Source organism: Megachile rotundata, chromosome 11, assembly GCF_050947335.1.
Source record: "Megachile rotundata isolate GNS110a chromosome 11, iyMegRotu1, whole genome shotgun sequence".
Lineage (NCBI taxonomy): Eukaryota > Metazoa > Arthropoda > Insecta > Hymenoptera > Megachilidae > Megachile > Megachile rotundata.
The window spans coordinates 8,863,759-8,874,843 of record NC_134993.1 but is presented as its reverse complement, the minus strand read 5'-3'; the positions used below and the strand labels follow the sequence as shown (position 1 = coordinate 8,874,843).

The following is an 11,085-nucleotide window of genomic DNA, read 5'->3' as shown; positions in this document are numbered from 1 at the left end:
GAAACCATTCCTTCCAACACTCATCTTACAATTTATTTGGGATTGATATCCCATCACTATTTGATACAAAAACAAGTTTCACATTCGAGATCCAAAGAAAAAAATTAAGTTGTCATATTTGAATGTTTCATCAGCAATGCAGTCATAACGGGACCTCTCCATGGTCCGTGCTAGGCTACAAAAAGGGCCTAGCTTTTGACCTCTTAGGCATGATGCGTCACTATAGTGATGAATACCATCTTTCTGTATGATGGTCCACTATGGATGCAATATCTACTTTACATTTAAATATTGTTTATTATTAACGAAATAAACCTGTGACATTTCACAATAATACACGTAATAAACCCCTTGGCAATATCGTCGCACATTACAGTTCAAATGTGGCAAAGCTTGTCATTTGCATAAAGATCGAATTTTGAGTTTGATAACAATTGTAACTTGTACAATTGAAGATCGCTGAATCTAAGATACACTTTTATTTATTTCAACACTACAGCAGTAATTAACCTCTTTGATTGAACTTGACGTTGCTTCTCTGTACGACAGAATTCGACGCGAATTACGCGAACAGTACTGTGTACGTCAATGGTGTTCTCTTAACAAGTAGTTTGGAATCAATTTTTTGATGACTAAATTATAATTTTTCCGAAAAATATATTTTACATATATATTAACTTTGATAATTTACTTTTTCGAAAATTCACAAGATATGTAATTTCTAAATGTTTCCAATATCGTATATGAGTGCAAAGATGTGCTTCCATGATACCTAAACTTGATGTTACCTTTTATTTACATGTAATGTACTTTTGAAGGATTTGTTAGTATTCTTATAAAACGTGGCGAAGTCAAAAAGCTGAGAATAAAAACATATGAAAACGATCGTTCAATTAAAACGATAGCGAGTGAACCACTATGTAGTCTACATCTGCGAGATCATAGTGGATCATCATACAAAGAGATGGTATCCACTACTATAGTGGCGCACCGTGCCTAAGAGGTCAAAAGCTAAGCCCTTTTTGTAGCCTAGCGCGGACCATGGAGAGGTTCAATTTCATAGAAGCTTTGCATCGCTAACGAGACATTCAAGTCTGAGATTTAATTTCTTTGGATCTCGAATGTGAAACTTGTTTTTATGTCAAACATGTCTTAAGTTTGATTTTATACATTATTTTATGTCAACTATATGATGGGCTATCAATCGCAAATTTTAAGATGAGGGTTGGAAGGAATGGCTTGTCATAAGCCACGAAAGTACACGACCATTCTTCAAGTGTCCTTACCAAGAAATGAAACATATCATTTTTTTCTGGACCTTTACGCCAGACTCTAATGTGATCCTTGTTTTCGTATTTCGCGAATATTTCATAGGTAATTGAATTGGTTCACAGATTTCGTGAGTGCTTTCAGAGTGCTTTATAAATCACCACCCCCATAAATAGAAAATGATAAATCTGAACAACGAATCGTAGATGATGACTTTTGCCATCAATCTTTGTAAATAAAATTGTATATTTTTCTTGCCCATTGTATGCTCTGTTTCTCAGGCTTCTTTGTTTTACACTACTAATGTATTTTCGAAAATCTCCGAAATTTTGAGACAATTTAGGACAATGTTCTTGTATTAATAAAAAATTTGCTCTTTTTAATTGAGAAAATTGATAGAATTGATATAATTGATAAAATTGACAAGATTGACAAAATTGACATGATTGACAAGATTGGGAAGATTGATAAGATTGATAAGGTTGAGAAACTTGAGAAAATGGAAAAAGCTGAGAAAATTGAGAAAATTGAGAAAATTGAGAAAAATGAGAATATTGAGAACCCGGAAAAAATTGATAAAAGTTATAAAACTGAGAAAAATAAGAAAATTAAGAAAACTAAGAAATTCGGGAAGATCGAGAAAATTGAGCAAATTAAGAAAATTGAAGAAAACAAAATTAAGAAACAAATTAAGAAAAGTTGAGCAAATTTATAGAATTGAAGAATTGAAGAATTGAAGAATCGAAAAATTGAAAAATCGAAAAATCGAAAAATTGAAAAATCGAAAAATTGAAAAATCAAAAAATTGAAAAATCGAAAAATTGAAAAATTGAAAAATTGAAAAATTGAAAAATTGAAAAATTGAAAAATTGAAAAATTGAAAAATTGAAAAATCGAAAAATTGAAAAAATGAGACATTGAGAAGTGGAAGAGTTAAAATTTTACCTTTTTCATCAATTATCTACTCTTCATTTATTCTTTCTGCTTCAAGTGAAAGTCTTACAATTAGTATTAAGTCATTGAATTCACCATGACCTTACTTATCATGCGATAATAAAAATATATTATTCCGTTCAAAGAAACTTTAATGACCTTGAAATCTCCAGAAAAATAACCTTGAAAAAATGTCCTAATCACCACATGTCCGTTTGACCAAAATAAGCAAGCTATCCAAGATACTCAAGTTACCTGGAACACCCTGTACATCGCATCTATTAAATGCTATTCCAAATGCTGTCAGCTGCATTTTTAAAATGCAGTTACCTGAATTTCTCTGCGGTTATCCTTCTGCGCGGTAAATTTCCTCGTAGAAACCATTTTATTCGTAATACGCGATGCATATTATGTTTGCCAACCATCTTGTATTTGCTCGTCGCACAGTGAATAGAGCTCGCACTAAGCAGACCGCAAAATATTAATCGTAATAACCAACGTGTTTTCCTTTACGTAAAAAGAAATATAGAGTTTCCCGTTTAAAGTATGCATTCACCGTATTTTGGTCAGTCACGTTTATCTCATATTTTTCCTCCTTCAATGGTTATTATTAGCAAGAAACAAAGGTATGAACATACCGAGATAAAAATTATAACAGTTCATCTGCGCAATTGAAATTTCAGAATATTTTGAATTGGGTTATTTTTTGGAATTTCCTTTAAATTATTTTAATATCAGAATCTTCTAAATTTGGTTCAATTTCAGAATTTTCTTAACTCGTTCAAGTTTTTGTTGAGTTTCAAGTTAACTGATTTGAGTTTCAGAATTTTTTAATTTCATGTTGTAGAATTTTTCAAATTTGTTTTAGAATTTTTTGATTTATTAAATTTTTTCCCATTTTAGAATTTTTAAAATTCATATTAAGTTTAATAGTTAAAGTTTCAAATTGTTTTAATTGATTTGAATTTCAAAATTAATAATAAATTTTATGTTGTAGAATTTTTCAAATTTGTTTCAGAATTTTTTGATTTATTAAATTTTTTCCATTTTAGAAATTCTTAAATTCATATTAAGTTTAATAGTTAAAGTTTCAAATTGATTTAATTGATTTGAGTTTCAGAATTTTCTAATTTCATATTGTAGAATTTTTCAAATTTGTTTTAGAATTTTTTGATTTATCAAATTTTTCCATTTTAGAATTTCTTAAATTCATATTAATAAATTCACATAAAATTAAAAAATTTCATTTTAACACAGAACTTTAATAACGAAACTTTTATGAATTTCAAAAGTTCATAATTTTAATATTATTATTCAGATGTTAATGCATTTTTAATCGACTTCGAATAATTTGCTTTGTTATGGAATACAGACTGTCAATCCTTTGACCCTACCTGAATGATTATTTGAATTATTCATTGACTTTAAATGAAGAATTATCACTTCTCATTTAACATTCGACTTGTAATTACTTGTGTAATAAAAATATACGTAACATAAAATGACATGTTATCTTATAAATAATTATTCGATTGTTTTTAATTAATATCGATAAAAATCAATAAAAGACAATTAAAATCAGTGAATGCGTTTAATAAAAATTAATGGAAAATAATTAAAACAAATAAATGCATTTATTAAAAAACAATGAAAGACAATAAGTGTATTTATTAAAAATTAATAAAAGACAATAAATGCATTTATTGAAAATTAATAAAAAGGAATAAAAATTATTAAATGTATTTAGTAAATATCAATAAACTTGTAATAAAAATCAATAAATAAAATGATTCACCAACTTGAAAAATTTTCAAAAACCGAAATCCTAAAATTTTCAAATCAGCAAATTTGCACACAAAGTTCAAAATATTCTTATTGTAGCCTATAAACATTTCAACACTCTTGACACAACAAATAATATAATATTTTAATAAACTAGTAATAATGTACTAGTTAAGAACAACCTAAACTAGTAATTTTATTCAGCATATCCTGTTTGTTTCAGATGGTGAAAATGATAGTAACTGTTGTAATAGTATTCACTATCTGTTGGTTACCATACAACATATTGATGGTAAGTGATTTCATACACCAAATATTTTACTTTCAATAACAAAAAAAACCACAGCAAGAATTTTTTGGTCGATACACAATTTCACGGTATTAATCACGCGCTTCATTAAATACCTGCTGATTTTAATTCATGCAACTTGCAATATATTGTGCTTAATTAAAAACAGTGAGCTGCAATCGAATCGTTTCATAATAAATTGAGAGTGAAGAAATCAATACAGAATTCAACGTAAATACAATTATCGCATGTTCATTATTTTAATAAATTATTTTAACAATTTCACCAAAAATTTGAGTTAGAATCAGAAAGAATTGTATTTTTTATTTATATCTATTATTTTATAGTTTTATATTTATAATTTTGTATTTATAATTAATCAACAGGAATATTTGTGTCTTTAATTAATATTTCAATTTCAAAAATATTATGCATTTAATTAATATTGTACTTTCAAAAGTATCGTATTATGAATTAATATTAATGGTTTTAAAAGGCGTGATCTTTTAAATTTATTACTGTTAGTTAATGAAGTTTTCCTTTCAATACTTTCAATGTTCCCTTTATTATAATGTGAAAACATATAATCTCCCTTTTTATCCCGCGTTTTTCGCTGCTTATGAAGGAGAAAAGAATGAAGAGGGAAACTCGCTATGAATCACGTACAGTAATTAATAGCTGAAAGAGACAATTACGCGTTGATGTCTTTAAAGGATAAACGATGTTCTCGGATCCACGTCATAAATCTCTATAATGGCGATGAGAACAACAATGAAATTGTATTTCAGAAGATTTTATTACAAATTTCTATTTAACAATTGAATACTAACACTAGTATATTCTATTTTGTGTCGTTTATAATATCTATCTATGCAATTTCTATACAATTATATCTACATAAAAACATATAGAATAATTATACAGAATTATATGTGCACATTAACATGTAGTATAATTACTTAAAATTATATCTATATAAAAACATATAAAATAATTACATACAATTATAACTACATAAAAACATATAAAATAATTATACACAACTATATCTACATAAAAATATAATAAAACAATTACATACAATTATATGTATGCAGCAACATATAGTATAATTACATAAAATTATATCTATATAAAAATATAATAGAATAATCACTAAAATTATAACTACATAAAAACATATAAAATAATTATACACAATTATATCTATATAAAAATATAATAAAACAATTACATACAATTATATGTATGCAGCAACATATAGTATAATTACATACAAATATATCTATGTAAAAATATAATTGAATAGTTACATACAATTATAACTACATAAAAACATATAAAATAATTGTATACAATTATATCGACATACAAACATAAACTAATTACATTTTATATTTCTAAAATATAAATATCCGAAGAAATTAAAAAAAATACACATATATATAAAGATGCGTGTACTATTATTCTGTGCATTTGTCTAATTATATATTTGAAAATATAGGTTAACTATAACAGGATCAAACGTAACCCTATCTCAAGATTTGAAATTGCTTTAAAGTATCTTCTACTTTTCCTCGGATATTTAATTGAACCATATCGTCGATAATCAGAGATTACAATTAACGTTAATGAAGGATTCAATTGCCCTTGGTTTCAGTTAATAATAGATAACAACGAAGCTTTAAGCAATTGGTCTGGACTTCCTTTGATATGGATGGCCCTTCATTGGCTGGCTATGTCACACTCCTGTTACAATCCAGTGATTTATTGCTGGATGAACGCCAGATTTCGTACTGGCTTTATAACCGCCATCGGCCGTTTACCTGGAATGCATCGAATACTTCGAACAGATAGAGCATATAATAATAATTACAATGCTAGCACTATTGATGTTCCCCTAACAGGTAATCCTTCGTCGTTACATAATACTTATTGTTATAACACATATTCTGTTTCATTTGATTTCTCATTTATATTTAACTCTAATGCTAGAATTTAAAGTGAACTGCATTTTGAATGCTCACCTTAGTTCCACTTATACATTACATTCATATTCTGTAACACAATTAAATTTAGTTTGAGAAATGCACACACGAATTAAACACATTTTCATGTACCAAACAATGATTATAGATATGCAATGTATCAAGCAAAATGTTACAATTACCTGCTAAGAGATGTCGCCTTTACATGAAAATACAGAACTATACTTTGGACTAATTTAGTTAGGAATATTTTCATAGTTGACTTACTTGTTTAATAAATTATTTTTGTTTATATTTCAGATCCCCATGGTTCAGGTCATTCTCTACTGCGTCGTATGAATACGTGTATGACCTACATCAGTGTTCGTCGTAAAACAAACGGAAGTCATACTGCGCCGGCAAGAAGTGCCAGTTTCCGGGATGATTCCTTCCGACCGTCCACTCAGCCCTTGCAACGACAGTTCACCTGTCTCGAGTCCCATTCGGAAGAACAACTGTGAAGAACCATTCACGACTATTCGAAACTTGATTCGAATATTCTATATTTTTTTTATCTGTACATATAATAAACGTTTATTTCAAAGATTTCATTCGTTCTTTTATAAATAAGAACTTATTATAACCTTCATGGAAACGGAATAATATTTTACTTTCAAGTTTATTCAAGTTTATTTCCCATTCGCTAAGGGAAATACCGTAACGATACAATATGTAAACAAGATATGAAATATAGTAATTTAATATGGGGTGATGAGTTTAACCTTTTGCGGGCGTATGCTCAGCTACCACAACAAAGAACCACTGATCTCACATTATACTAACATTATTATCGTACGCATATTATTTGACAATTAACTCAGCGTGACACATAAATATAATATAACCGCAGTAGAGTTAACAAGACATGTTTTATTCTCAAGGATACATGGATTTGTGGTCCGATACAGGTAAATAGTACAAAACGCAATATCGACAGCTGTGTCTGTTTTACCCATTTATCTTCTTCCAATAAGGTTTACAGTTCTGTCTTCTTTCTCCGCAAGATGTTATATAAAATACTAAGTTGGTTATAAGACAATCTTGGCGAAACTTTAGAAAATTGTTATGCTCCGATATTGACTAAATTTTGAAAATAAACTCCTTTTTGCAAAAGAAGATGTAAGAATGGTGTTTGACTCGAAAGAAAATTTATTGCCATTCTTGCGTCACTTCCTATATCATCGACCATATTCAATATAGTATGCGAACTCTTCTAAACACAAAACTCGTATCTTTGGACTCAAAGAATATATTGCAAACAGCATAAAATCAATATTAATAAATATATAATAAATATGTAGCATATTAGTCAATAAAATCGATATTAATTGAATTTTTACGAAAATAGAAAAAGCAGCGCCATCTCTGCGGCGAACAGGGTGAACTACACTCTTTTAAAACTGTAATTTGATTAGTTATCATTTGCTACCGCAAGATGGCGGTACGAAAGACAGAAACCCTTAGGGTAATTAAAATTTACCTAAGAATGGTGATAATAGTTTGGTGAAGTCAAAACAATTTGAAGTTATTTAGTCTTGCATCCCAATGTAATATAATTCATATTATTGTTAATTAAACTAATAAAATCAACTATACCAATTGAATTGAACCGAAACGACACACATGGCGCCATCTAATGACAGCATATAAGAACTAATGAAAGTGCAGTTTCAAAACCGTGTAATTCACCCTGTTCGCCGGAAAAATGGCGCCACATGTTCAATTTTTAAAATAATTTAATTGACATTGATTTTATTTATTTAATTTATTATAATATGCATTAAATTACATCGGACTGCAAGACTAACTAACTTCAGAATATTTTCACTTTACCAAACCATTATTAATTTGACTTATCTTCGAAAAACTGTCAGACTCTGTCAGACTGTCAACAATCAAATTCAAATAAGCAATCATTTGTTCTCAACTTGTTGAATGTACTAAAAAATTTCTTGAAATCAAACATTTATGAACAAAGGTTCAGACCTAATATTAAAAAAGGTGTATATTTCGCGAGATACTTTAAGTTCTAAAGACAAGAACATTTAAACAATGTTTCTAGAAAAGTAATAATAGCCTAAACTTTCTGATCACTGTGTATGCACGCTTTCGAGATATGATGTCACTTAGTTTGAAAGGCGGAGCCATGAGTACCCACAATTCTGTGCAACGTGAACGAGCATGCGCAGATCATAAGGAAAAAGTCGTAATGCCTTCAAATGATGAAAACAATTTCATTCGCGGGATTCTCAGATCTCAAATGTATGAAGAAGAAAACGATTTTTCGAGTCTTCTTATATCTACAGTTCTTGATTTGGTCAGCCTGGAGAATTTAAAATACAATACAATATTTTATTCAAACACAAAATTTGAAATACAAAATTCGATTTGAAATCAGCTTAAAGGGCATCAAATTCAAAAATGGGAAGACGAATTGAAACTATTCTAAAATCATGGTGTGTGCAGGACAGAGAAGTAACTTTCAACAATAAATATATGTACGCATCAAGGAGAATGTGCTGCAATTGCTCGTTATTCCGAATGAATGCAGAATACAAATCACAATGGCAAAATTTAGGTAAGTCTAATTTTTGGACATTGTTAAAATAGAAATTTAATTAGAGTATATTTATGTGTACTGCTAACAGGTGCACACCATCATGTGAAACAGGACCATGTATCAAATCTGATCCGGTGTGTGCGTTGCAACCGAAGAATGAGTAACATTAAGCCAGCGGTCGCTTGTGTGGATTGTATAAAGGCCATCCAACAACACAGTGACGAGGAACTTGGAAGTCTAGATGAAGGCGTACTTATGCCTTCAGAATATTATGAAATTATAGAACTCGAAACAAGAGACAGAAATTCTAGAAATTAATTTATGTAAAATATATAAAAGAACTATTATGTAGGACTAGTAGAGAGAAGGCGACGCACGCTCTGTTGTATGTGTGCGCAGTTTTGGCGGTATCGTGATTTGCGTTGGATACCGCAAGATGGCTGAGAATATTTATTTTCTCTAGAAGCTGCAAAAATCTACTGAAGTTAGCTGCATACTATTTCTCGTTGAAACAAATATAATAACAAAACAATAATTTATAATTGATAATATAAATATGAGTGACGTTTAACGTACGTATTTATAAATAACTGTAGAAATCCAAGTTTTGTAAATATTATAAAATAATTTTCAATGTAAGATGTACAGTAAATGTCTATATTATGTAAATCAACATTACACTTAATTTTGCATAATGATAAAAACACAATTTTATAAAACAAAGTATAATTGTAAAAAGTTGGTAAAATATAAAATATAAATATTATAGATAAATTTATATACAAATCAATATTCTCAAATACTAATAAAATGAAACATTTAGAAAATTATTCCGGATTTTATTTTCAGAGTATGCTAAATAAATTTCATTGCTTTATAATAATACCAGTTTGAAACATAACAATGAGCGGTGGTGTGGTACCCAGTAAATCGACAGTATATATTTCAAATTTACCTTTTTCGTTAACAAACAATGACCTGCATCAACTGTTACAAAGTTATGGAAAAATAGTAAAGTAAGTTATAAACTTTGTAGTTTTTGCATTGTTTATAAATTTATGTACATTATCATATTATATGTACTTTTTTACAAATATTAATGTATCTGAAAGTAATAAAAGCTTTAAATTAATATAAGTCTACAAATATAACTTCTTCAATTATCCTTAAACAACAGTAACAATTTAAAATATTAGAGTTCTATAAAGATACTTATTGTTTAAATTAGATCTTATGAACCTAAATATTTTTAAGCCAAATAGGGTATTTCTTTGTCCACAGAGTAACGATAATGAAAAATAAAATTACAAGACGAAGTCGAGGTGTTGCTTTTGTCTTATTTCTGACTCCAGAAGATGCTGTTTCTTGTGCTAAAAGTTTGAATAACACAGAAGTAAGTTGCAGTGTCTCTTATATTATAATAATTTAAAATGTTTCTAATAAATTATGATTTAATAGATAGGTGGTCGTACAATTAAAAGTTCTATAGCAGTAGATAATGGACGTAGTACCGAATTTATACGTCGGAGGGATTATCCAGATAAATCTCAATGTTTTGAATGTGGAGAAGAAGGTCACTTGTCATATAATTGCAGTAGTAATACATTAGGCCCCAGAAATCCACCATTAAAAAAGGCCAGAATAAGAAAAAAGCATAAGTCTAGTAGTAGTTGTCAGAACAGTGATTTTAACAAAAATAGTGAAGATGAATTAGGTGATGATAATTGGGAAGAAGAAGTAGAGACATTAAGTGCTGCAATTGCACTGGAGGTACTGCAATTTTTTACATTGCTATAATAGCAATAATTATTACATAGAAATTTCATAAATATTTCACATTTTGTATTTCAGCAAAGACAGAAGGAATATGAAAATAGTCAGCGTTCAGCAGGTAAAGGATGTGAAGAAGAAAATCGACCAACTCAAAAATCAGGCAAAAGATATAAGAAAAATCAATACTTCAGTGATGAAGAAGACTTTAGTGAATGAACTACTGTCTAGAAAAATTAATATGACATGACATGTTAAGTACAATATTGTACAATAAGTACTCCTGAATCAATACTAAAAGACAGTTGTATTATAATAAGATTTCAAATGTATTTATTATTAATTTTGTAATATATTATTTGTATATAAATTCTTAATTATATAGCGTTATTACAATATACATACCAGAATCTTATTATAGTATTCTCATGTGATTAGAGCGCTTTTGAGTTTAT

General features: G+C 28.6%; 2 protein-coding genes across 5 annotated transcripts in view; both read left to right on the top strand.

Moving 5' to 3' along the window:
• Positions 1-6,846, top strand: part of LOC100879147 (RYamide receptor-like) — a 67,839-nt gene extending 60,993 nt beyond the window's left edge. Inside the window, exons 5-7 of one of the 2 annotated variants that reach the window (XM_076537260.1) lie at positions 4,208-4,276; positions 5,934-6,180; positions 6,562-6,846. In XM_076537260.1, coding sequence (XP_076393375.1) covers positions 4,208-4,276; positions 5,934-6,180; positions 6,562-6,761 — 516 coding nt within the window. In that variant the 3' untranslated portion in view covers positions 6,762-6,846. The remainder of the gene's footprint in view (positions 1-4,207; positions 4,277-5,933; positions 6,181-6,561) is intronic. The other variant, XM_076537261.1, reaches the window with a different exon arrangement.
• Positions 6,847-8,521: 1,675 nt separating this feature from the next.
• Positions 8,522-11,030, top strand: LOC100880823 (zinc finger CCHC-type and RNA-binding motif-containing protein 1). Of its 3 annotated transcripts, XM_012283250.2 has the most exons (6): positions 8,522-8,878; positions 8,949-9,432; positions 9,710-9,876; positions 10,142-10,253; positions 10,319-10,630; positions 10,712-11,030. In XM_012283250.2, the coding sequence occupies exons 3-6, from the start codon at positions 9,764-9,766 to the stop codon at positions 10,847-10,849; spliced, it is 675 nt and encodes a 224-aa protein (XP_012138640.1). In that variant the 5' UTR covers positions 8,522-8,878; positions 8,949-9,432; positions 9,710-9,763; the 3' UTR covers positions 10,850-11,030. The 3 variants fall into 3 exon arrangements, with proteins under 3 accessions (XP_012138640.1, XP_003702450.1, XP_012138642.1); XM_003702402.3 differs by lacking the exons at positions 8,522-8,878; positions 8,949-9,432 and adding an exon at positions 9,460-9,598; XM_012283252.2 differs by lacking the exons at positions 8,522-8,878; positions 8,949-9,432 and adding an exon at positions 9,472-9,495.
• Positions 11,031-11,085: the final 55 nt, after the last annotated feature.

Excerpts from the sequence above, each read along its gene's own strand:
- LOC100880823 (XM_012283250.2), top strand. The coding sequence starts at position 9,764 with ATGAGCGGTGGTGTGGTACCCAGTAAATCGACAGTATATATTTCAAAT. Across the intron at positions 10,254-10,318 it reads AAAGTTTGAATAACACAGAA|ATAGGTGGTCGTACAATTAA; the intron begins GTAAGTTGCAGT and ends ATGATTTAATAG. Across the intron at positions 10,631-10,711 it reads GTGCTGCAATTGCACTGGAG|CAAAGACAGAAGGAATATGA; the intron begins GTACTGCAATTT and ends TTTGTATTTCAG.